General features: G+C 51.7%; 7 protein-coding genes across 7 annotated transcripts; 4 read left to right on the top strand and 3 right to left on the bottom strand.

Moving 5' to 3' along the window:
• Positions 1 to 1,883: 1,883 nt before the first annotated feature.
• On the top strand, positions 1,884 to 3,398 carry COCVIDRAFT_113200 (hypothetical protein; the record flags this gene model as incomplete). Its single annotated transcript, XM_014695850.1, has 1 exon — positions 1,884 to 3,398. One exon carries the CDS (start codon positions 1,884 to 1,886, stop codon positions 3,396 to 3,398), a length of 1,515 nt encoding a protein of 504 aa, XP_014551336.1.
• Positions 3,399 to 3,986: 588 nt separating this feature from the next.
• On the top strand, positions 3,987 to 4,343 carry COCVIDRAFT_20390 (hypothetical protein; the record flags this gene model as incomplete). The annotated part of the gene is made up of 1 exon (XM_014695843.1): positions 3,987 to 4,343. The coding sequence occupies one exon, from the start codon at positions 3,987 to 3,989 to the stop codon at positions 4,341 to 4,343; it is 357 nt and encodes a 118-aa protein (XP_014551329.1).
• Positions 4,344 to 11,871: 7,528 nt separating this feature from the next.
• COCVIDRAFT_45609 (hypothetical protein) lies at positions 11,872 to 13,136 on the bottom strand (the record flags this gene model as incomplete). Its single annotated transcript, XM_014695849.1, has 2 exons — positions 11,872 to 12,596; positions 12,662 to 13,136. Coding segments are annotated over 2 exons (1,200 nt in total), but the record flags the coding sequence as incomplete, so codon positions are not given.
• Positions 13,137 to 14,218: 1,082 nt separating this feature from the next.
• COCVIDRAFT_113194 (hypothetical protein) lies at positions 14,219 to 15,566 on the bottom strand (the record flags this gene model as incomplete). The annotated part of the gene is made up of 3 exons (XM_014695848.1): positions 14,219 to 14,361; positions 14,416 to 15,020; positions 15,076 to 15,566. The coding sequence occupies 3 exons, from the start codon at positions 15,564 to 15,566 to the stop codon at positions 14,219 to 14,221; spliced, it is 1,239 nt and encodes a 412-aa protein (XP_014551334.1).
• A 1,138-nt stretch (positions 15,567 to 16,704) lies between these two features.
• On the top strand, positions 16,705 to 18,798 carry COCVIDRAFT_113179 (hypothetical protein; the record flags this gene model as incomplete). The annotated part of the gene is made up of 1 exon (XM_014695847.1): positions 16,705 to 18,798. One exon carries the CDS (start codon positions 16,705 to 16,707, stop codon positions 18,796 to 18,798), a length of 2,094 nt encoding a protein of 697 aa, XP_014551333.1.
• Positions 18,799 to 19,613: 815 nt separating this feature from the next.
• On the bottom strand, positions 19,614 to 21,970 carry COCVIDRAFT_31092 (hypothetical protein; the record flags this gene model as incomplete). Its single annotated transcript, XM_014695846.1, has 2 exons — positions 19,614 to 21,755; positions 21,824 to 21,970. The coding sequence occupies 2 exons, from the start codon at positions 21,968 to 21,970 to the stop codon at positions 19,614 to 19,616; spliced, it is 2,289 nt and encodes a 762-aa protein (XP_014551332.1).
• A 959-nt stretch (positions 21,971 to 22,929) lies between these two features.
• COCVIDRAFT_53091 (hypothetical protein) lies at positions 22,930 to 23,226 on the top strand (the record flags this gene model as incomplete). Its single annotated transcript, XM_014695845.1, has 1 exon — positions 22,930 to 23,226. A coding segment is annotated over one exon (297 nt), but the record flags the coding sequence as incomplete, so codon positions are not given.
• Between the last annotated feature and the right edge of the window lie 1,433 nt (positions 23,227 to 24,659).

Raw genomic sequence — 24,659 nt, 5'->3', positions numbered from 1 at the left:
AGCTCAAAATCACATCACGATTGAAAACCCTGTGCCCACCAGACCATGTTGCCGCAGCGCTCACCCAAACATTCTTGCAAAAAAAGCCTAGAGCAAAGCGAGGGGTCCTTCTTCAGGTTGCTCCGGAGCCCCCCGGTGCTCGCGGGGGCTCCCTTAACTCCCACATCCCACATTCAATCCATTCTGAACCATGAACCTCGCCGTTTTTTTTTGGAAATTTGTTGTTGTTGTTGTTGTTGTTGTTGTTGTTAAAAAAAACAGCGTCGCCTTCTTTGTAACACTGGGTCACAGGAGTGCGTGTTACCAAGGGTCAGCTCAGGACAAATTCGCTAGTAAGGGCGAAGAAAGAGAGAGAGAGAGTGTGTGTGTGGTAAATTCAGGATGAACTCACACAACCTTTGACTTTTTCCAACCAAAAACAATCTTTATCGCCCCCTCCCAAACGACCCCATTTGCAGTTACACAGGAGTTTTTGTGGGGCGAGAGATGGCGCGCGCGATGAGTTGGGGTTATTGCAAGGGGTGAGAGAGAGAGAAAGGGGTTTCATGATGGTGGCGAGATCGTGAAGAGCATATAGGGGGGGGGGGGGAGAAAGGTGCGGTGGGTGTGAAGCGGACTGGAGAAAATCTCATGTCAGCATGAATGTCAAGCAGAGGATGAAGGTTTTGAGTGCCCCCTTTTTTTTTCCCCGCCTCATCACAGCATCCCGAATTATTATGTTTAGGGCTGGTTAAAAGATTTTGGTACCTGAGGGGTTGAGGTTTGTGAGCTATTATAGGAGGAGAGGCATGGCTGATGAAGTATGCGTTCACTTGTGTTGGGATTAGTTTGGTGAGATAGTGATTGGAGATATGGTGTAGATTGTAAATTAGGCAGGATAAGTACTCTAGAGCTAAAGGCGTGCGGTTTTTTTGTTACTAAAGAGCGTTTTTGTTTTCCGGCTGTCTTACTTATTATGACTTGACTTTTTTTTCCTTCCTCTGATTGCTATACCGCGTATCAGATCAATTATCTCAGAAAAGAATGGCAGGCCACACCCCAACTTAGTTGATGTTATTAGAGCCAAATATAATTGTGACGGGGTGTACATGTTTTGCATGCTACTCATTACTATCTCGTAAGGCTACTCATGACTCCATCCCGACGATTGATTACTACGTTAAAATTTCGTAAGCGCCATGAGATGTACCTGCATAGAACCCGACAAAAATCTTTGCAAAGGGCCTTGGTATGCCCTAGGATTTGGCCGAGAATAGTTAGGAGTCATGTCTACGGCGCATTCATCACTCTATACGGATATCCAGGGATTATTTAACCTTTGCAAGGGTAATTGAGATCCACATGCTTATACTCGTATTGGAATGCTTTTCGAAGTGCAGAAAGAAATTAGAGTACTCCGATCCGGATACTCTGAACTCCGCATCTCACTCCGAAAATATTATTTCCGGAATACGTCAAGCCAATTCAACTCACCGCCAATATCCAGTCGAGTCTTGGTCTTCGGCATCTACGGCGAATCATGGCCCGGTTGGTAAGAACATGGCGGAAAACCCTTCGTCGGTAGCGGGCGATACCGCATCGAGAGAAATAGACGAAGCCGCCAAGTGGGTCGTTTGGTCATAGCCGTCATCCCCTCCACTCTTCCCTGTCCTACTTATACCTCTGGGCTTTCTTCTCTGTTCTACACAAAAAGACTGGAGAACTATAATTGCGACTCAATCAACGGCCCGTGTTACCGACTGGGAGGTACTTACGGGTACAAGTGGACGCACCTCGGGGACTGTGCAGGAGCTCTTTTCAAACCTTATTCACGCGCACGTGCATTGCGCACATTCTCATCACACGCCATTCATCCTTGTTCCAATATCACCTCAGCATCGCGTATGAGCAGCGAACCCAAAGGCAGCACGCCAGGATCAATCAGCCCGCTCAACCCTCTAGCTCGAGTCAACACCTATCCTCAAGCAGAGTTCACCATTCCGCCTTTGGACACGCTATCACCATGCCCAAGTGCCCCAACTCAAACCGCCAATGCCCCGGCATCAGCCATCTCCAAGGAGAGTCACCCAAACAGCACTGCAACTGGATATGAAAAGCCTCGCCAGCCTCGTGATGAGGAAACCCGATCCATCACCTCAACTGCTCATACTGAGGTGACTTACCCAGAAGGCGGCCTAGGCGCCTGGTCCGTTGTCCTCGGATCCTTTCTAGGCCTCATTGCCTCGTTGGGTATGATGAACACGGTCGGCATCTACCATGCCTACATTGCCGAGCACTACCTGCAAGACTACAGCGAGTCGACCATTTCGTGGATCTTCAGCATTTACGTGTTTCTGTCCTTCTTCTGTGGACTGCAGATCGGCCCCATTTTTGACGCCCATGGTCCGCGGCTCCTAGTGCTAGCTGGCAGCATCTTGCTGTGTCTGTCAAACTTTCTCCTCGGCATATGCACCTTGTACTGGCACTTCTTCCTAGTCTTTGGTGTCCTTGGGGGCCTGGGCACGTCGCTGATCTTTACTCCTGCTTTTGCAGCAATCAGTCACTTCTTTCTTCAGAAGCGAGGCAATGCAACTGGTATTGCTGCAGCTGGAGGGTCACTGGGTGGCGTCATCTTTCCACTAGCTTTGGAGAGGCTGCTACCTACAGTGGGGTTCCCATGGGCTACTCGCATCGTTGCTTTCATCATGCTCTTCTGCTGTATCGGTGCCTGCATCCTCATCCGCTCGCGACTGCCGCCAAAGCCTGGTCAGTCGGTGTGGCCCGATTTTAGAATCTTCAGCCACAGGAGCTACTTTCTTCTCACCGTAGGCATCTTCATGATGGAATGGGCGCTCTTCATTCCAATCACGTACCTCACCACCTTTGCGGTGAGTACTGGTGCGTTCAGCCCGTCCTTTTCGTACCAGCTGGCCGCCATTTTCAACGCAGGAAGCTGCATTGGTCGCTGGCTTCCGGGCTTGCTGGCCGACAAGTTGGGCCGATTTAACAGCATGATTGCTGCATTGGCAGTTTGCTCTGCCACATCGTTGGTATTCTGGCTCCCAGCATCGCTCCTTACGCCCACTACTGAATCTGCAGCTGCGGCCATCAAAGGTCTGTCAATCGTCTATGCTGTCTTATTCGGATTTGCCTCTGGTTCCAACATCTCCTTGACACCAGTATGCGTGGGCCAGCTCTGCGATACGAATGTCTACGGGCGGTATTACGCTACCTGCTATACTGTCGTGAGCTTCAGCACCCTCACCGGCATACCCATTGCGGGAGCAATCATCCAGACTACTGGCGGACACTACTGGGGCGTTGTAATCTGGACTGCGGTCTGTTACATTATGGCTTCGCTCTGCTTCGTGTGGAGTCGAGCTTTGCAGGTGGGCTGGAAGCTGGGGGTGAAATTTTAAGAGATTACCCACCCCTAGTGCACTTACTAGAAAGACAGCTGAATGTGCAGCAATTCTAGCAAGCGACCTACTAAACTACGCACTATGGCGTGCATGATTCCCTGGTGTTGTGGAGGACTAAATTGTTATCGAATAAGAGGAGTTGGAGAGACAGAGAGGAGGGCGGATACAAATTGAAATAGGTGGTCTAGTTTCCCGGTACGCGAAGTTTAATCGCGTTACTATTACACTCGTTTTTTTGCCCAATATCGCTAGATGCGGCACGTTCCTTTAGGACTGCCCCAATCCATGAAACAAAAAAAGTACGGTCGTTCTCGCCGCTCTAAGTACCTTGATTAGCCATCTTTTTCAGTGCAATACTTTTTGTGAGGCTGATCGAGTCTATATTTATCCAGACCACACTATATCTTGGCCGATCTCTCTATTCGCCCCCCTCCACCCGGTAGAGAGGAAAACACGCTGCCGTCATACCGGCGCGTCATTCAGTGAACGGCAAGTTGTACAGAAACTTGTTGATATCTATGGACCACAGACAAATATGGGAGAACCGCGGTAATTGCCCGGTAAACTTTCCATGTATAAGTACCCATGTTGAGGTCCATCATTGAATTACATGAAACCTTGGGAATCGTGATCACGGAAGCAGAGCAGCCCGAACGATTTCACATAACCGAAGCAAAGACTAAGCAACAAGCTCGTTCTCCCCGCGATTTTCGCCCCAGCCCCCGACCCCCGACCCCCACCGACTATCGATCCGATCTCGAAAGAAGAACAGAAGAAGAACAGAAGAAGGAAATAAGAAAAGAGAAGAACAATGCCCCCCATGCACTGAGAGAAAAGAAAACAAAGACGGGTGCTCGAACCTCTCTAATCCTTACCCGCTCCGCATCCTCATTCTTCCTATATGAGACACGCACGGAGAAAGAAAAAAAGAAAGCAAATTAGTCTATTTTGGCGGACGGCAGATCTGATGGTAAAAAAAAGGAAGAAAGAGGGGACAAGCCCCCACACCCCAACGGAAGACGCAATGATGGTGGTGGGAAATATTGGCTTTGGGTAGCTCGTAGCGCCATCGAGCTTGGCACGCCATAGGGTATATGCCCCTGACTAGATGTGGCTGACCTTTGACGCCCTTCTGGGCTCTCTCTCTCTCTCCCTTTACACCTTGCTAACCTTCCCTCACAAACTCCTTCTTCTTCTCCTCCTCCTCCTCCTCCTCCTCGGGGACCCCTGACTAAGTTCCCAACTCTCACATATTAGAAAGCGAAAAACAACAACACGTGGGGTCATGCTCCCCATGATGAAGGATCGCCCTGTTTTGTTGTTCCCAAGTTAAAGTGATTAGCTTTTGAGTCCCTCGGGAGATCGGCACGCCGTGTTTCCCAAAGCGCAGCATGGGCTTCTTTTCTGAATAAAATGGAATTCTTGCGTAATGTGCGTCTTTTTTTGACAAGAAGGTTGGGGAAAGTAATGTAGGATGCACATGAAAGTGTTCAGGGCGTGATGATCACTTGAGGGTGGGGGTGGCACATCCGAACCCGCGTTTTTTTTCTTAGATGTTTGTTTTCTCCTCCTCATGCCCTTTTTTGCTTGTTTCTTTCTTGGTACGAGGTTAGGTTCGCAGGTGGACATGGTCATGAAGTGGGTTTCGGGGAGAGCCAGGAGATGGTCTGGAGGACGACGACGAAGAAGGGGAATTATGTTGATGAACCTTTTTTTTTTTTTTTTGCAAAGACGCTACTACAGGCGCGTTGTGAAGATGCAAGGAGCGCTCCGCTGTGCCGCCATAACAGTTGTACATCACGTCTTCTTTTCCTTTTCTTTTTTCTTGCGAGCGGGGGGAGCTCGCTCGCCGGCCATGTTTTGTATACAAGTGCTTAATCAAGTTTCTTCTGGGGTGGATTGGCGAAATAGTGACGCAGGGGGTACTTTGTGGCGAGAGGTGTCGACGTCCCATTCGCGAACGGGGCAGCGAGTCGTGCGCTATCGAACTGCGCTGGCAGCGACGCCGCTTTCGGCCAGCGACTAGAGCGCAATTAGCTTGAGGCACAAAAAAGTGAGTTGGGATTGGTAAGTCGGTCGCACCACTTGCTGGTGGGCAGCCTGGTCGGGCCACGAGAATGCTCTTGATTCGTGTGTAGCGCCACTCAGTTCTGCTGTCCCGATCGGGCGGCCGAGAGGAGACGCCGGTGAAACGTATGTACATGTCAATCTCCCGTCAAGCTGAGGGTGACTTTTTGCTTGCGGCTGATGCAAGCGTGCCTTTCTCTGCTTCTGCCACCCCGCTTCTTCCGCTTCCTAGACTATATTGTATGCTCATTCCCCTTCCAATCCCTACCAGCTCCCCCTCCGACTCCCACTGGTCCCCACTCCTTAGGACCCCCCCCCCCCCTTATGTCTACTCGGAAACATGTCGACTAATTCACGCAGTACCGGTGTCTACTCGGGCGAGTCGAGTGACTCGGAACCTTCAATGTTGCGTCAAATTGACATGGACATTGAGAAGAGCACCAAGGGCCCGTCTACACTGAGACGCAAGGGCTCGGCGTTGCAAACATCAGTCGAGGTTTTGAGATGTAGATTTGGAAAGTCTGGAGAGATACCGGAGAAGCTGGGGGATTTCAGACCATCCAAGGAGTGGACGCCCATTTTCTACTCGGTCTATCATCAGCGCGAGGCTGCCCTCTCGCACTTTCTTCGAGCTGGCGCGTCGCCGGACGACGTCACTGATATTGGGCAACCACCACTGTGCATTGCTGTTGCAAATGGATATGTTGAGATTGTAAAGATTCTCCTCGGTGCGGGCGCGGACATCAATGCTACGACTAGAGAGGGAGGAGAGACTGCACTGCACATTGCAGTCAAGAATGGCCGCGTCGATCTCATGGACCTGCTTCTATCACATGGACCCAACCTAGAACTCAAGACGCACACGACGGGCGAAACACCTCTTCACTATGCAGCAGCAAAGTCGGGATCACTGGCAGTAGTCATGAGCTTACTCCAGCATGGCGCCAGCTACAACACACTGAACGTCAATGCCCAGACACCAGCTGAAGCAGCTTTGAAAGCCAACAACATCAACGGAGCCGTCGCCATTATCAATGCAGCAAACACCAAACGAAACGAGCTCGCAAAAGAGAAGGAAATGCTGTTGAAGCATGTGCAAAAGACACAGGGTCGCTTCTCTATCGGCAACGACCTCATTGCCGACATCTTCGCTGCAGCCTGCGACCCTGAGTCGAACGTCCTTGTGGAAGCTATCAAGAGAAACGACGCGCTGTTGGTGGAGATGTTCCTTGAAAAGGGCTCCGATCCAGACCGCAAGACTGTTCGAGGACTGCAACCGATTTTTGTGGCTTTGTCATGTGCAGGAGCACCAGTCGTCAAGGCCATCCTCAAGCGCAACCCCGATCTTTCGGTCCGCGATGAGAAGGGAATGAGTGTGCTCCAGGCTGCCTTCGAATGCCCGTTGACAAAAGAGAAGGACACCATCCAAACCATCACTGAGGCTTTGATCGAGGAGGGTGCCGATGCCAAGGTTACCTACCCCGATGGAAAGACGCTACTTCATCACGCCGTGTCGCCGTCCTTCAGTCACATGAAGATTGCGCAGATGCTCATCGATGCAGGTGTTGAGGTCAATGCACAAGACAGCGAGGGCAACACTGCGCTTCATGTTGCGACGCACAGCAAGATGTGCATTGACATGCTGCTAAAGAACAAGGCGAACCCCCAACAATTCAACGCCAGAGGACTGACGCCATTGTTGTTTGCGACAACACAGTGCAAGAAGGAGAACGAGCCCGTGCTGGATTCCCTCATCAAGGTCTCCAACTTCCGCAAGACGAACGCACAGGGACAAACGCCTCTGCATCTCGCAGCTGCGAACGGTCTGGATAAGACTGTGCGCTTGCTGTTGAGAGCTCGTGCAGATCCTACCGCCATTGACAACAACAAGAATACGCCGCTTCTTCTCGCCGTCAAGAACCATCAGTGGTTGATTGCACCGATATTCGTTACCACACCGAGTGTCAACGCATGGGACAAGAACGGCTTCAGTGCACTGCACCATGTTGTCGCCAACTGTCCCAAGGCCCCGGCAACTTGGGAAAACATCGCTGCTGCTACCGTAGCTTTCTGTGAACGCGGCGTGAGCAGAAGCATTCGCGATCGATCTGGCGCCACGCCGCTCATACTCGCAGTCAAGACGCTTCCGGAGGAGGGTCTCCCCGTCATCGAAGCACTGTTGGCGCAAAAGGCGGGCGCGAAAGCGAGCTGGAACTTTGCCGACCACGAAGACCACAAGAAACGTGATGCGCTCTACTACGCCGCGACCATGGGCAAGCCGATATTCGTCGACGCACTGCTCAGGAACGGCGCTACGTTTGAGTTTGAAGAGTGGACTCCAAACAAGCACATGCTGCAGTCGTCGGAGGAAGTCAACAAGCAAATCTACAAGTCGTTTGCGCAGCAGGAATGGGTCCGTCGGACGGTCGTCCTGCGGGAGCAGCCCAAGAGCGCAGAGGATGAGGTATCGCCGTTCATGACGGTGATGTCAATCCGCGATCTCGAGATGATGATTTCCATGGGTCTAGACGTCAACAACCTGCCCAAGTCGCCGCTTGGAAAGTCCCTGCTGTGGGCTATTCTAAGGCACATCTCGCTGCAGCCCCCACTGGCACCAGAGTATCTTATTCAGGCTCTGAATGTGGTGCTGGATGCTGGTGCGGATCCCAATGCGAGCAGCAATAGGCATGCAAAGCGTACGTCTTGGCCCTGTCCTCAGCAAGGATTCACGGAACCTCCTCGTTTGACAATTCATCCTCTTACGTTTGTCCTGGAGGAATGCCCGGGTATCGATATCGAGGTTGTGAGATTGCTTCTTGCTCGAGATGCGAAGCCGGCGCTTGCTTCTGGTTTCTACAGGGGCCGTTTCCCGTTGCATTGTGCGGTTAAGGCGCGTCGTGCTGATGTTGTGGAGGAGTTGTTGCTGGAGAATGGTAACGTGGAGTGTGTTGATGACGCTGGACGCACACCTCTGTTCTTTGCTGCTGAAGCCGGGGATCTGGAGATTGTGACTACACTGCTCACTCGAGGTGCCAAGTTGGATGTCATTGACTCGGAGAAGAACACGCTCTTGCATGCCGCGGCACGGGGTGGCGGTGACAAGGTTGTTGCGGCTCTACTACGTGCGGGTGCAAAGCTGGGCGATAAGAATGCAAAGGGTCTTACGCCTCTGGCTTGTGTGCCTGAAGGTCTCGACGAGAAAGAGAAGGGCAAGATTCAAGATATGCTCAAGGGTGCTGAAAGGAGGGGGCTGGTAATGACAGAGGTGACAGTGAAGCCAGCTGAAGTGAAGCCGACTGAAGTAAAGACAGAGAAGCCTAAACCCGATGCAAGGCAAGAGGAAGAAAAAGCTGCCCGCGAAGCCAAAGCCAAGCAGATCTCCGAACAGCAACTCAAGCAGCGCATCCAAAAAGAACAACAGAAGGACCAAGAGAACCCCTCGAAACCCACTAAAGAAACTCCCATCGCCAAAGAACTCCCCATCACCAGAGAAACCCCAGCCGCCAAACCCCAGCCCCAAATCCAAGCCCACCCCATTCCCCAAGAAAAAACCCAACCCATCGTAACCGCCTCCTCCGTCCCCTCCCCTCCCCTCCGCAAACCCCGCTCAACCTCCATATTCCGCAAATCCTCCCTCTTCTTCACCCGCCACAAATCCGCCATCTTCCCCTCGGAGTCCGACACCACAACCTCCTCGCCTCCCCGCCAAAAACACACGCTCCTCAGCCTCCGCATCAGCGCCCCCTTCAAACAACGCAATTCAACCGGCGGCATGAGCGCGATCCCGCAATCACCCTCAACACCCAACATACTCAAAAGCCCGGATTTCTTTACTGGAGGCTTGTCCGCTTCTGCTTCCGCCGCCGCAGCCGCCGCCACTTCTTCTTCTACAAACCCCCGCTCGCCCTCCCCCTCGCAGCCAGACAGACCCGCCATGCCTGTTTCCTCAACAGCGATTCAAACGCGGCTTTTGTCCCCGAGAGCGGATAGTGGGCTTGGCCAGCGCAAGAGTACGGGAAAGGACTCGATTCTTGATTTGCAACTTGTGAATGAGAAGTTGAAGAGGGAGAGTAGGGTTGATGTGGAGGATGGGGAGAAGAAGGGTGAGAGTGAGTTTAGTGATTGGTTGAAGATGAGTGATATGTTGGAGAATTTGTAGACGTACAGTCTTTTCTTAGGTTTCTGTAGGAAGGGAATGTTGATGTTGTAGTGGAAGTATATAGCGCTCGTTCTCCTCCTTTTTCTTTCTGTTTCTTTCGTTTGTTTGTTAGCATGAATCTTTTCGATGGGCGTTGCGCATATAACTGGATTAAGGTTTTTTTTCGCTCTTTTTTCTTAGTTTCTTTAAGCGGTGGGGCGTATGAGATTCAGATGTATATATTGATACCCACGCTACATGTGGATGGGGAACTTTGGATGATGAAAGAAGAAGGGGGGAGTGTAGTATGTAGCCTTTTTCTTCTTCTATTTCCTTGTTTCGTTTCTTCCCTTGAGTCTTTAGACGGCGCTGGCTGTACGGGTCGAATTTTAAAGATTTAATACTGAAGTATAATTGGATTGTTATTTGAGTCAATATGGGTGTTGTCTGAGATTAGTTGCTTTGAGAAATTTGCTTTACCAATACCACTAATGATCATGAACAAGATATAATAGAAGCTACGATGTCTACAAGTACAGTGAGGTCTAACCGAGAGCGAAAGAGAATCACACACGAAGTGGACACTGGTTCATCGGTGCTAAAAGGCAAGGTCACAAGACTGAGCAATTTTGAGGCAGTAGAAGCTGCAGGAGTACTGTGAACGGCGCCTTTTGCACGCGTGTATTGAGCTAGGATAGTCTTCAATGGTGCTGATAATTTTTTTGTTAACCATGCTATTTGGGAATGACTTGCTTACTTTCATCTATGTTAGCGTTAGCAGTCTTTACAGCCTTGAGAGTCACAAGAGCCACCTTCTTGGCTAATTTAGGTACAATCATTAGCGAGTGCTACTTCACCTCAAACACAGCTACAATATAGTTCTACCCCGCCCATGACCGTAAGCCTTGGCATCTTACTTGATGCATCTAGTCACACGCATGTTATTAAGGCATACGATCAGCCACAACACAGATATGCGTTCCTTCTCCAATGACGAAAAAAAGGGTAAAGTCCAGTATTGCCAACTTTATTCAAGACTTGCAGGCCATGAATTAAAGTAACTACACACACTCGTTACGTTCACAGATGTATCGAGAGATTGTGGTTTGCCAGCCACTAAGATAATTACACGTATATCATCATAGCCTCGAAACAACTGTATGCAGTAAATATATTCAAGATTGGACAAAGTATGCAAGTAGAGGGATGTGTCCGTTTCTATGTAACTAATAACTACCTTGTGCAACTATATATTCGATTTTCAACTTACACCTAATGTAAAAGAGGGAGTAAAGCCATTCTCATTTCCTAATATAAAATCTATTATCCCGCTTTTCCAGCCTAGCATACCTGACTTGGATGCCTAACGATTACACATACTCTATACTTTACTCGATTGTTTCACTAGAGTTAACAAATTTCTCATAAGCAACATTATTAATGTAAGATTAAAGTAATTGCTTGTTAGCTAAAATAAATTAACGTAAGTTGTTAGCATTCCGTACTTAAACATAAACTCTGCAAACCCCGCCCCAATCCACAACCCAAACGATATACAACGTCCTTGTTCATACCAGGCACATTTCCACCCACGCAAGAGACACGGAACAGCCACCTATGATCATTGTTTCTCGGAGCCAATTGGCGAACCGCGTTATGTAGCACCGAAGACGTCCCTGTCTATTGGCAGCGACCAACACAGACTAAATTGGAGCGAGTATCGTGGTATAGAGTAGACTGTGGGGATGGAACACAAAGGTGCAGGTTCTCAAGGCCATTTCGGCTGAGAGGACATTTGTGGAATATGGTGCCATGGCACGACAGATCCCAAATGGTGCTGAGAATGGAGCGTTTCTTCGGCTTGGATTTTCTTTTTAAACGGGTTTGTTACGGTTTAGGGCTTTCTTGCCATAGCATGTAGGAACACTCTACATTTGGTAAGAGTATATACTGCGGATGATACGATAGCGCTGTCTACAGTCGCAAAGTTACACGTACTATGCGTGGTTTCATACAGTATAACCTCAACTCCATCCTTCAATATCTCGCACCTCTTAGTTACTTACAACCTAGCAAAACATCGCCACCATCATCTCGCCCCCTTTCCCCAGAGTGTTTGTCAACTATCAAACCCCCCTTACTACCATTGTATCACTAAACAACATACAGAAATCCAACTAAAAAACCAACATCTACCCACACCGCAGCACCACCATCTTTCTACTACTCCTCATCCTCACCCCTCCCCTTCTTCATTTCCCCTGCCTCCTCCCCCAACCAATCCCACACCCCCTCCAACCCCGTAAACTCGACAAACCCACCTTCCCTCCACGCATCCCCATGCACTTTCCTCCCCATCTCCTCATCCATGCCCTTCGCCATACCCCTCCCCCACCGACAATACACCCACACCTTCGTCAAAAGCCTCTCTCTATACCCTTCTTCGGCAAACTCCTCCTTTTCAAACACCACGTTCTTCGCGGTACTGTTGCCATCTTCCCAGCCTCCCTTCCGAAACACGACAACGCCGCGGAACATGATGATTTGAGTGAGTGCCTGATCGCCCTTGCTGCGGCGCAGCTCGGCTTTTGAGAGCGTGGCGCGCCGGGCTTGTTCGGTGGGGGTAAGTACGGAGGTTTGGTTGTGTGGGCATAGTTGCTGCATCTGCGTCAAGTTCGTGCATTGCATGCGGGTGGAGGTGTAGGTGTCTTCTTTAAAAGAGGGGGTGAAGCGGTAGAGTGTGTGTGGGTCAAGGCGCATGTGTAGGGAAAGGAGGGCGGCGCGAGTGGTGAGGATTAATAAGGGGGGAAGGAGGGATGGGAGGGTGGAGAGTGGGGTAGGATGGATGAGGGAGATGAGGGGGGTGAGGTGTGTGGTTAGTGCTGTGAGGATGATTTGGATGTGTGCTGTGAAGGAGGTAGGGGGGAGGGTGGTGGCGTTGTGAGTGAGGTTGTGGAGGGTCTGGGAGAAACAGGAGTGTCGGGTGAAGCCTGTTTTTGCATGTTAGCTATCATTTTCGATGTAATAGAATGAGAAAAAAGGAGAAAAAACTTACCATCCTCATCTTTCAATTCCCGCTCCAGAGCGGCAAAAGCATCCTTCTCTTCCTCGCCGAACCCGAAACACACGTTCTCAAATATCTGCTCTACAAGCACGTTGCCGATGACTCCGCATACAAGTGCCTGTCTCTTCTCCTCGTTAAGAAACAAGTCGTGCCATCCCCACTGGCCCGCTGGTCCACCACTCGCAACGCAGTGAACCACCTTGGCCGTCTGTGGCGTCATTTGCTCGTAGAATGATGCTGGAAGAATGCCGTCAGGCGCAGGGATACGGACCTCGCCAGTAAAGAACTCGCGACTGAAGCCCTGGATCAGAGAAACAAGGTGCGTAAGTGCATCCCGGATCTCAGCGTCGCGCATGGCGTATTCGGGCTCATGGAGGTCGGCGCAGATGGCGGATTTAGAGCCCAGTTCGCGGGCACGGAGATTGGGATCTGTGCTCCACTTTTGGCTCGACGACAAGGCGGACCAGTCTGGTGGAGTTGTCGATGCGGGTGTCTTGTTGGTTTTGGGACGACGGGTCTGCGGCGTTGGTTGGGTGATGGGAGGGGTAGGAAGAGAAGATGATGCAGTTTGCTTAAGAACACTGGTGGTTGTAGCATCATTCACTTCTTTAGACTTCTCCGCGGAACCCTTAGGGAGACCAGCTTGCTGTTCATGAGCAGCACGTTCTTTTTCTTTCTGTACCTTCTCGGCTTGCTCCATCAACAGCCTCGCCTTGGTTCTCAACTCTGCTGCTCTGAGTCGAGACTCAGGAGTGCCCGGTTCCAGACGCGAAGAGCCAAGTTTTCGAGTCAGTGATTTGCCAGTTCCGGAAAATGGAGGAGTGATTACGACCGTCTCTGTCATCGTCATAGTGCTGGATCCACCGTATTTTGCACTTGAAGGTGTACTGCTGCCGGATCCCCGGTCATCATCACTGAGGATGTCGCTCATGCCCTTGTGCTTGTGCACTGTGTTTTGTGATTGTTGGGCTGGCGAGCTAAATGGCCAGATGTTGAGAAAACTGCTCATTGGGTTGAAGGCCGCGGGAGAGTAGAAATGATTAGCGATATATGTCAGTTGAGCGGAAAATGCGCACGATTCTTTTGGCAAAGCGCGTACGCTTTATTTTGTTGCTCTTGTGTATGTGCTGTATGATTGCTTTATCTGTCGGTGTTTGGCCGCATGCGGCAGGCCATTGAAATCTGCGCCGAAATGGGCGTTGTGCTTGTCCTGCGGAAAATAACAAAGGAATTTAGGATGCCGCCCCCGCCAACTGCTATTCGTACAAAGAGAATTCAACTACCGAGATATGTTTTTTTTTGAAATAGGAAAAACAACATGTAGGAGACGCCTGCTTTACCTCGTAAAGAAGAAGAAAAATGATGATCAACCTGTACAGTAAAACAACGCGTTCTATACCTGGTGACCCCGATATTTGTGCGCCCCCATCGCCCCTTAGTAGAAGGAAAGTGCTTGCTACGCTATGCTATGTTAAGAGTATATACATTACACAAAGGAAACGCTAGATGATGATGATAATGAGCAAAGAAATTGCAATTGCTTTTTGACTACTTTTGAGGCGTCCAGTTCTTGTAGAGACATGAGCATAGCGTGCCCGCATCCTGGGCCTTGAGGCCAACACTGTCACCTGATGAACTCTTGCAGGATGGCACACCCTCACCACCAGCCACAGCTTGCTCGATGCGCACAGCTAGATACGGGGTTAGCATGTGAAAGTAGAAGCTAGACAATGAATCACGCTTACCAAATGGCCACTGGATGTTCGGGGTGTTCTTGACAGCGATTGTGTCATCAGGATAAGTGCGGAGCATCTTGGTGTATAGGAATGCCTGTATGTTTGTTGCGCTGTAATCACACTCGAAATCGCCCTTGCTGCCCCCAAGAGTACCGGTCATGTTTACGGTTTTTGAGCGAGAAATCTGGAACCGGTAGCGCTCCGTCTCTTGTCCTGGATCCAACAGCTCAAGGTTCTCATTCTGGAAGGTCGTATCAAATGTATCATCATGCCCTTTGGATGAGATTTTGTACGATCCCGAAGAACCGGCGATTTCCCAGTTGAGAACGGTAAGAGCCTTCTGCGGATCCGCATAGTAGTCTGTATTTGGGGCGCATGTCCAGGTGTTTTGGTTAGCGGTGCACTCTGGTGTGACAGTATCGAGGAAGACCGCAAGCGAGTAAGCGCCGACAGGAAAGTTGGGAGGAACAGAGGGTCGTGGGGCTGCAGGAGATGGGGCAGGAGGTTTGCCGGTTCCGGTCGGGGAATCGGCGCCGTTGTCTTGGTTGTGATTGTTGGTACCGGATGCGCTGCCTGCCGATTGAGAACCGTTTGCTGTATCTTGGGATGGGCTACTGTGTCATGCGTTAGTGCGTGTTGCTTTTTAATGGTGAACTACGGGTGACTGACCCAGAGTGCTTCTTCAAGCCCACTGATAAGCCAACGGCCAAAGCCACGATCAGCACTATCAAGATAGCAACGACCAAAGCCAGCTTCTTCCGTCCCCAGGCAAATATGCCCCTCCGTCTCTGTCTTACATGACCAAACTTCTCATCCTCCCTGTCGCTCCAAACACTAACACTGAGGTTGCTCCCATTGTTGGATCGATCCTCATTGGGCGTGCTTAATCTGCCGCCAGTCAAGGCGGAAAAGACACCCCCCTTCTTCCTCTCATTCTTGTGAACATGCAGCACGGGGCCTACGTGCTGATGCGATGGGTCGTTGCAAAATGTGCTCTCGGTGGTGACATTGATTTTGGCTGTGTTGGCGGGTGACTTTGTGAGCTTGTTGTCGAGGATGACGGAGAGTCGCTGGCCAGCGGGAGTTGAGATGCGCTTTGCTGGCCGGCCATCGTCAATGGGGAAGTGTGAGTTTGCGCGACTGGAGCGGAAGAAATTCATCGCATCGGAATGGCGGATACGTGTGTAGGAAGGTTATAGCGAGGGATCCGAAGGCCGGGCTTTTGGTCGAGGTGAGATTAACGGGCGGACCGGCTGGTTGGAGCGATGGCTGCCCCTTGGACTTCCTTGCCACTATGTATCGCTCTATACACCGGGGGCATAGGTTTGCGGATGGCAAGCAAGGCGGGTGAAGAGAGGTGGGTAGAAGTGAGCCAGGAGATGCTTGGGCATGGGACAAGGGCGTTGTCTCGGCTAGAAGGTGGATTCCGTCGAAAGCTTAACCGGGCTAACAATAGTGGACTTGACCGCGAAAGGACTCGAAACAGATGAGCCCTGCACTCCATCACGCACTAAGGACCGTTGCAGTATCGACGGCGGCCATGTGTGGTTAGAGCCTCAGGTCATGGCGTGTTCAATGACGGGGGATGGACTCTAGTGGAACTGCACGGCTCTGTCTCGGGAACGGGTGGTTGCGCATCACAGGTAACTCTAAGTATATTGAGGGTTAGTGACAGCGGTCGGCCTGAACGTGAGGACCAACAGCCACCCAGCCTTCTGCGGCCCAGACGCGCAGCTGTCACAGCGGAACACGCAGCTGCTCGTGGATATCACATGCTGAGTGTGCTTGGTCGGCGGCTAGAATGTTTGTTGTTGTGGTTCGGCAGTGACTGAGCCAAAAAGGGGGAGCGGAGCAGAGAGAGTAAGTCAGTGAGTAGCACGACTCGCTAAATCTCGCGTTCCTGCATGTGAGCAAGGAACACGCCTGCCGGTGGGGCTGCCAAGACATGCAACTCTGACCTTCACCCTCACCAACACCACGCGTCTTTTGCATGTTGCCACCATAACGGGCCACTGTCAGTGATGTCTAGTACACGCTTTGAAGACGCCATTCATTGCTGCTCACTCTCGCCGCGTGCTGTGTCTCTGCGCCCTTTTGCTGACTCTCGTAGACGTACCTGCCAGCTGCCCATAACGTTTGCATTTGACGCACCTTCCTGCCTTCACATCCTGCTGACTTCACCAACACCCCGCTAAACTTTTCCACCCCCACAATTTCTCACCTTACAGCCAGAAGTCAGCCCCCCAACAGCTACAAAGTACTGTGAATCCTGTCCATCAACTTGAGACTGCCACAATCATGACTCCTGGCCGAGTCGTCGTACGACTCCAGCCTGGTTGTTCCGACGGCGATCCGCTGCACGTTCCAGCCTCAGGCACGCACACCCAAATTAATCCTCCCACATTATACCTCGAGAAAATCGGTCAATTATGGATGGAGCAGTGTGGAAGCGCCCAGTCGGGAGTGCATTACATTCTCGAAGCTCTCCCCACAGGCTATACCATGTGGCAGAGGCCACGGCCCTCAGATCCCAAATGCTTCGACAAGTATCTGTTTGGACACCCCAGCCACAAGAAATTTGATTCTCCAAACCGGTTCTTTCCCCACTTCGGATATCTCATGAACAATGGCGGCAACAGCATAGGATGTCCCTGTACTGTTTGTCGCGGCCCTCCCCGCGCTATGTCCAACAGCTCCCGCCCCAGAAGTTCTGCTAGCTCATCCAATGTTTCAGCTTCTGCATCTTTTTCGAGTCGACCCAACAGCGCCCACCGCGTCCAGCCAACTCCGGTCCCACCCCTGGTTATAATCTCGCAACCTGCAGCTCAAGGAAGGCCCAAAAAGCTAAGCCCTGGCCTCGATATGACCAGAACAGATCAGGATGGTACACCCGACGTCTATCGGAACCTAGTTGAAAAGCTCCGAAGCCACAAATGCATTGATCAGCCCATCCAAGAGCCTTTGAGTCCTGATTGGCGAGCGGAACAGGAGAGCATCCCGAAGCTACTGCAAACCCTCAGATCACAAGACCAATGGATTCCTCGTAATGGAGACATTATCATGTTCATCCGCCATCTGGCTGATGGAGTCGCTGTCACAAGACATGACATTACCAACGAGTTGTGCTTGTATGATGAGCAGACGGATGAGTTTCTTGACGTCCCACGCTGGGAGGCTGGTCTAGTAACAGAGGTGGCCCAAACGCCGACCACTGACCTCTTAGACTCAACCAAGAATTCCAACGGGTCGTGCTCGGACATGAGAGTAGAACTCATTCCCCACCCAAACAACCCTGATAAATCGCTTTCGAAGCGGTACAAGTACATCTCATTGCGACAAAGTCGTCCTTTCTTTCTTTGGAAAGAGCTTCTTCATCATGTAGATCAAGACCTTTGGCACCCAAGCATCAAGAATGCTCTAGCTTTGACCTCAACCCTCTCACTTATGGGAAAGCATCGCTTTCGAGGAACATGGCCAGAGGCGACGATATACTGCCATGGCATCTTTGTCGGCTCAGAAATGCTGGCTGTCGGTGACACCGTCCGTCTTCTTCCAACCAAGTCCGATCAGGCTGTGTGCACCGACATCATGAGCATCAAGTCTATCAGGCTAAAATGGTCGAATTTGGACAAGGCCTCGACCGACGACTACGATGAAGGACGACCCTTCAACTCGGCAATCTGGTTATATGGTTGCGCCTACACGAGCGATGCTTCTAGGTCAGACAAACGATGGGTTTCTGATGCTCCGATCCCTAGAGCAGCCCAAGACTATGGAGATTTCTATCCTCTTCATCCGCCAGACAAGGAGCTCGCCATCCCCTACGCTCGTGTCGCCGGCCGCTTGCACGAGCGCAATGCCATGGCACAACTTCTCGGATACGATTCTGACGATATTGTAACACTTAGCCTCGACCTTGGTCGACGGGCTTTGATTGATGCGCGTGCATTTTCGCGAAAAAATAACGAACGCATCTCACAAACTGCCGATGCTACCTGGTACTGGGGTGATGATCGGGCCGAGGCATTGGGTCTGCGCACTATCAACGGGCTGGATGTTTCTAGGTTCAACCAGGAACACGATGTCAAGGCGCTCCGTAAGCAATACCGTATTCTGGATGCAGCGAATGCGAACGAGGATGAGAGCGAGGATGTGAAGCCCAGTCTTGATAATGCGTTCGGTGGTCGATTACAGCGTTTCATGGCACCTACACTGCCAGTCCGGGCGGCCAAGCCAAGAGAATCTGGCCACAACAAACATGATGGCAAGAAACGAGGTCGGGTTGTTGACCTGGAAGATGATTTCGAAGACGAGATCCGCCAGCACACACAGGTCATCAACCGTCAGGTGCCTTCGGTCAAAAAGACAAAAGTCATGGTCGTTATTGACTGAACAAAAGTATTTCCAAGCTGGGTATTTCCATACTCTACCAGCATCACGATGGAATCCAGAAGCAAGGTAATCCTTGTTGTGAAAGCAGATTCGACATAGCATCTTCCCCAGCTTCTCTGATCACGCACGCACGTGGTTTCAAGGAAAAAAGAAATCTCCGATGCGGAGAAGACGACTGAGTGTTTATATGATTAGCTAGCGGGGATGTGCACGGTATCGCTGCCACGTGCTTCTATTTGAAGCTACACTTGGCGAGAATATCATGTAACTAAAAATGGGGAATCAGTAGGCAGAGAGTAGTGGTAATGAAATATATAGATTTAAAAGAATCTTCTCATGTTTATAGAAAGCTTTGTGACGTATCCTTGAATCGTATGTTATCTCCATGGCAAGGGCATCGCAAGGAACATGTCAAGCACCACCAGAAACACATCAATCATGGCCTGCACATCCAAGTATATGACCATGTATACATATATATGCAACTTGTATGTATATACTGTATATACCCTGGGTATCAATCAATCAATTTCTCTCCCTCCCTCCCCCTGCCTCCACGTTATCTGATAATTTTTCTCTAATATAATCATCACGCTATACCCATATCATCCCGACATGAACGAGAGACGGCAGGAGAATGTATCCTTGGAAAAGAAAAGAAAAGAAAACGCCGGTTATAATGCAAGTCTATCGTGATGCGTTGCGTGAGCCAAGATGCGAAAAAAAAGGACGATGATGTGGCTAAAAATGTCGAGTCATGAAACGATTGTGATCGTTGAGCAAACAAAAGGAAAAAAAATGAGGAAAAAACGAAATTATTTCTCTGCATCAGCAAGTGCATCGCCGAGGGCGTCGGCGTCGTAGTCTTGTACTACGACTTTTGTGGGAGTTTCGGGTGCGTCGCCGAAGACACCCCAGATGGGACCGCTTTGGTTGACGCCGCTGGCTCTCGCCTTGGCCTTATCTTTGGTCTTCTTGGAGCTCTCGGAGCCTTCCTTGGAGGAACCCGTGTCGGCGCTCGATTGCGTTTGCTGGCTCAAGACGGATGGGGGACGAGTAGCAGACTCGGAGGGAGGAGCGGGAGTAGCGCCCCACTTGCCAAAGACCCAGCCGCCTACTTTCTGCGTGATGCCAGGGCTGGTGTTGGGTTGGTGGCCATCGCTCTTGCGGGGGCCTCGCTTCTGGTTCGCAATGCTGAGCATGGTGCGGCTGAGCATGCTGCCATCAGTTGCCTTGCTCGACAATGTGCCGTACGCAGTGGCGCCCCACGCAACTTCTGGTCCGACAGATCCAGCAAGGCCGACATCTGCAAAGCGTGGAGATGAGTACATGAGCTGCGAGGGTCGTGACTGTAGCGTATGGATATCCATGCCGGAAATCGAAATGAGAGATGAGTGCGAGGCGTGGCGGTGTAGCGAAGGACGCATGGCGGAAATGGGCGACACGAGCTCGTCAGGCTCAAACTCGGCAGAGTTGGCGATAGATGGTTCGGCCGTTGACAGAGAAGCCTCTTCGCACTCCTCGGGGATTGCGGCTTGAGGCTCCGTCTGCATAGCGGGCGAGAGGGAGAAACTATCATTTGTAAAGGAATTTGCGGGACTGACAGCCGAGATGACGGCGCTAGCGGGGCTGCTCTTGGTAGTAAAGGAGATGGGTGTGCTGGAACTGCGCATGTTGGATAGGCTCGGAGGCATGAGACCACGAGACTTGCGGCGCGAATGCCTGACGACGTTCTTGCCTTGATCGAGCGTGCCTGAGCGTCTTCGACCGAGAGATGGCACAACGTCATGATCTGAGCTGTAGTCATTTGATTTAGAAGGGCCGAACATGGGGGAGCAAATGGAGTCTGGAGGGCTGGTTGGGCGTGAAGAGTCGTATGCCTCGCTAAAGACACGATCGTACATGGATCCGCGACGCGAGTCGGAGACAGGCGAGCCCGCAAATGAGCCCGGGCCCAGAGTGGAGGCTTGAGACCATCGATGCGAGTTTGGCACTGTGACGGCAGTCTGGTTCAGGATGGCAGCGGTGGAGGAGCGCTCGAGCGTTGGCGGTGGGTCGAAGTGAGTGGGAGTCAGAGTAAATCGCTTCTTCTTGGACCTTCCCCGGGCCGGTCCCTTTGATAGATTTCTGGGCGTCTTCGGGCCGTGGAAGTGGTGGTGGATGTGCAGTTCTTGGCTGAGCGATTCCTGTTCCATTTCGAGTTCCTTTTGTAGCGTTGGACTGGTGATTTCTCCGGATTGCGAGGGTGACATTGGCTGGTGATCCCTGAGCTGGTCTCGAAGACGCTCTACCTCTTCATTTGAGTTGCCGAGCATTTCGCGTAGTTCCATGATACCGTGTTGTAGATTTGCGTTGTCCAGTAGAATATCCTTTACGAAGTGAGAGACGACACCGTTGCCGCCCTTGTCGTGGCCTGCCTTTGCCTTGAGCCGGGTTGCGGCAGAGTTGAGTTCGCTTTCGACGGCCATGCGACGTTCCATGCGGGCGACGACCTCGTGGTGTCGCTGGCGTTCGGCTCGGGATTCCTTTTCGATACGGTCAATTTGGTCCTGGAGGTCTCCAATGGTGCGCTCGGCCGCCTTCCATCGCTGGATGGCAGTCCGTTCGTCGACGAGTTTGGCATCGAGGCTGCGCTGAAGCTGAGACTGTTCTTTTTCGAGATCGATGAGCTGCTTCTCGAGCAACTGGGTTCGTGCAGCCAGGGAGCCGAGGCGCCCGATTTCGTCTTCGGTCGATCGCAGCGTGTCCTCGAGGGCTTGGATGTGGGCGTCGGACTCGGCAACGGTGTTGTTCAACTGTTCGAGCTGGTCGAGGAGGTCGCGGTTGGTCTTGATAGACTGGGCATTCTGCGTCTCGAGCTGCCTCTTGTCCCGCTCGAGATTCTCAATCGTGGCAATCATTTCTCTACGCTCGCGCTCCGAGTCGGCTACATAGGCCTCGTGGCGGACTAGGAGAGCCTGCAGGGCAAAAGTTAGCGGCAGGCGCGGGCAGTGGCCAGTGATGGCAAGGTGATGGGCGCACATACTTGGCCGAGTTGAGCAGCCTTGGAAACGTCTCTTTCTAAACCTTCGAGCAGGCGACCGTTGTAAGCCAGGAAAGCACAATCATGGTTTCCGCAGCAGCAGCGAGGCGGGCCTGGAATGCCACTTAAGCCAAGGCCGACGGCGTCCATGGATGCGACCCCTCCTCTCTGTTTTGGCGTAAACACGGGCGCTGGTTATCAATACTGTTTGGTTAATAATAGTAAAGCCGGTTGAGTGGATGTCGTCGGCGGCGCCACTGCAGTGCCGGGAGATTTGGGTTACCGGGAAGAGTGGAGAGCAATAAAGGGGGAGCGAGGAAAAAAAGAACAAAAAGTTATGGATAGGGAATGGATGAGCCGTCTGGCACGGCGCGTGGTGTTATTGTGTTCCTGACTGACTATCGGCAGCGTCCCCACTAGCCCAGGTGTCCCTGCCAGCACAGCAATTCCCCGCCCAACGCCAGCCACCGCCTTTTGCGCCCGCCGTCTGCCTCGCACTCGCCGCAGTGCTGCCAGAGACGTGTATCGTGTAGGCGGCGCACACGCCCACGCACCCACCATGGCCACTCTTGCGCCCCTCGCGATCCGCCTGGAGTCGTGAAACCGCATCATCATCGTCATCATGCTCGCAATAGGCAGCCCGACACCGCCAATGCCGCTAACGCGACTCCCCCTGCACAAACTCTGAGATTGCCGGCGCCAATGCTACTCCCAATAACCTCGCAAAATTAGACCCAAAACAAACATGCTGCCTCTTGGCAGGCTGCCCCTTCAAAGCACACGACGACGGAGACATGCGACAGAGGGCGAGCAATGCAATGTCTCGAGGGCAGATAAAGGCAGGTAATAGGCCGTGTGAGTTGCAGCGAGAACAAAGTTGCATCTCATCCCATCTCTGACCGTCTATTTCGTCTCAACACCACGCGGCCAATGAGATGGCGTTTTGGCGGGCCTCACCGAAACTTGCCAAAAGCAGACTGCCCACCAATCCGGCCTTCAATGCGCTCCAACAGGTGCGCGAAAAAGCAGGGTCTGCCACCGTCAGGGCGCGGCCCTATCAGCACCCAGCCAGACATGCTCACACAAAGCCCACCCCGCCATCACCAAGGCCAGACCAACTTGCCCAGAACCCTTCGCTCCCATCCATCAACCTCCTTCACCATCTCCGTGAGGCTCGACCTGTAGTACGCTACACAGTATATGCTGGCCTGGGGCTCATGGCGATTGTCGAGTCTACCTTTTGGTTCCACGTTCTGCGGGCCAAGTTCTTCCCTCGAACCACCCAAGCAGACCGGCAGCAAGATGACGAACTATTGAACAGTTTCAAGAGCGCCATCACTGGCTTCCGACAGGTGTGGATGGGCAACTACCAAAGGTATTATGGAGCCCATCTATGGGGTCTGGGCTATGGAGGGTTGGACGGCCTAGAAGACACTGACAGCTTGTCAGTCTGATGCGTCCATGACAACTTGACATGTGTGATTCAAACCAAGTGCGGTACGGTCGAGTATTCGGCGCGTGTAGGTACGCGTTGACATTGCACGTGTCGACCTGTCATGTGAAAGGCCGAGCACATACGCTTTGTATTATACCAGATACTCCTTCTCCATTGGGATCCCACTATAGTCAGGGATGCCGTTTTAACAACTCGAAACAGACCGTTCAAACAAAAAAAACCGTTCAAAACACACCGTACAAACCAGCAGGCCCTCTACGTACATGCACACGACCAACCTCCCAATCCAGCCCACCACATACATACACCCACATCATTCCCGCTCAAACACCTCAGACCTACTTACCCGCCCCACGCACCATGCAGCCCCTCCCGCCCCAACCCTCGCTGCTCGAATTCAGCATCTACATCTCTCACCGCCCTATCCCAAACAGGAATAGCCTGCCGGCAGATTCCCTTCGCCTCATCCCCTCCTGACGTGTAACCAGCCCGCCAAGACGCGACAACCAAACCGACGCACCGAACACACGTTGTCCCCGACCCCACTTTCTCGCCCGCCCGCTTGCCGTCCGCTTACTTACGTGGAGTCATAACTACGAGTACAAGCTTGTGTTTCAGAACAGCATGGCATATGCGCGTGACGACACTCGGTTGCGGATGACGAAGTGAGTGAGGCGTGCTGAGGTGGGGGGATGCTGTGAAACGTACGGTCTGGCGACGTGGTGCGAGGCAAGAGTGCGAGTGTGGGGTTGGGGGATTTGTTCGAGAACGTTTGGGTGGGTACGAGGGGTGCTCGGGTTGGTGACAGCGGAGGGTGTGGGTGACTGGCGGCCCGTCGTGAAGTACCAGAGGGGGTATGCTGAGGTGCTTTGAATGGTATCACGTCATACGTTCTGCGGATATGGCCTTATTGTGGCCGTGGAGGATGTAGCAAAGGTTCTTGTAGGCAACTTGGATTTACCGCTTTCTGTATGTGGTATTATAGTCAAAAGATGGATAGCTGATGGGCTTGGTAGAGGGAATACTAATACTTCACCTCGTACTACGTACTCTCAAGCATGCATATAATCAAGCACCACCATATCTCACTATATATCCTTCGAAAAAAGAACAAATCGCCAACTTCCTTCGCCATATCCAGTCCGTTGATCTCGATTAATCACGGCCTGCACCCCCGTTTGCGCATTCTGGTGCCAGTCACGTGACTTCACGCCGGCTGAGTGGCTTGAACAAATGTTAATAGCGCAATGAGTAAATCATGTCGTTGCTCGAGGTTTTTGCATTAGTGAGTTATCTAATATCATGAGATATACTCTGCTATCGTGGATTGTCCGGCCATTCACTTTTCGTATGTCGAAGTGAGGTGCTGAAAGTTCCCGGGGG

Source organism: Bipolaris victoriae, assembly GCF_000527765.1.
Source record: "Bipolaris victoriae FI3 unplaced genomic scaffold scaffold_143, whole genome shotgun sequence".
Lineage (NCBI taxonomy): Eukaryota > Fungi > Ascomycota > Dothideomycetes > Pleosporales > Pleosporaceae > Bipolaris > Bipolaris victoriae.
The sequence above is the reverse complement of the archived record's forward strand: the minus strand, read 5'-3'. Positions and strand labels throughout refer to the sequence as shown.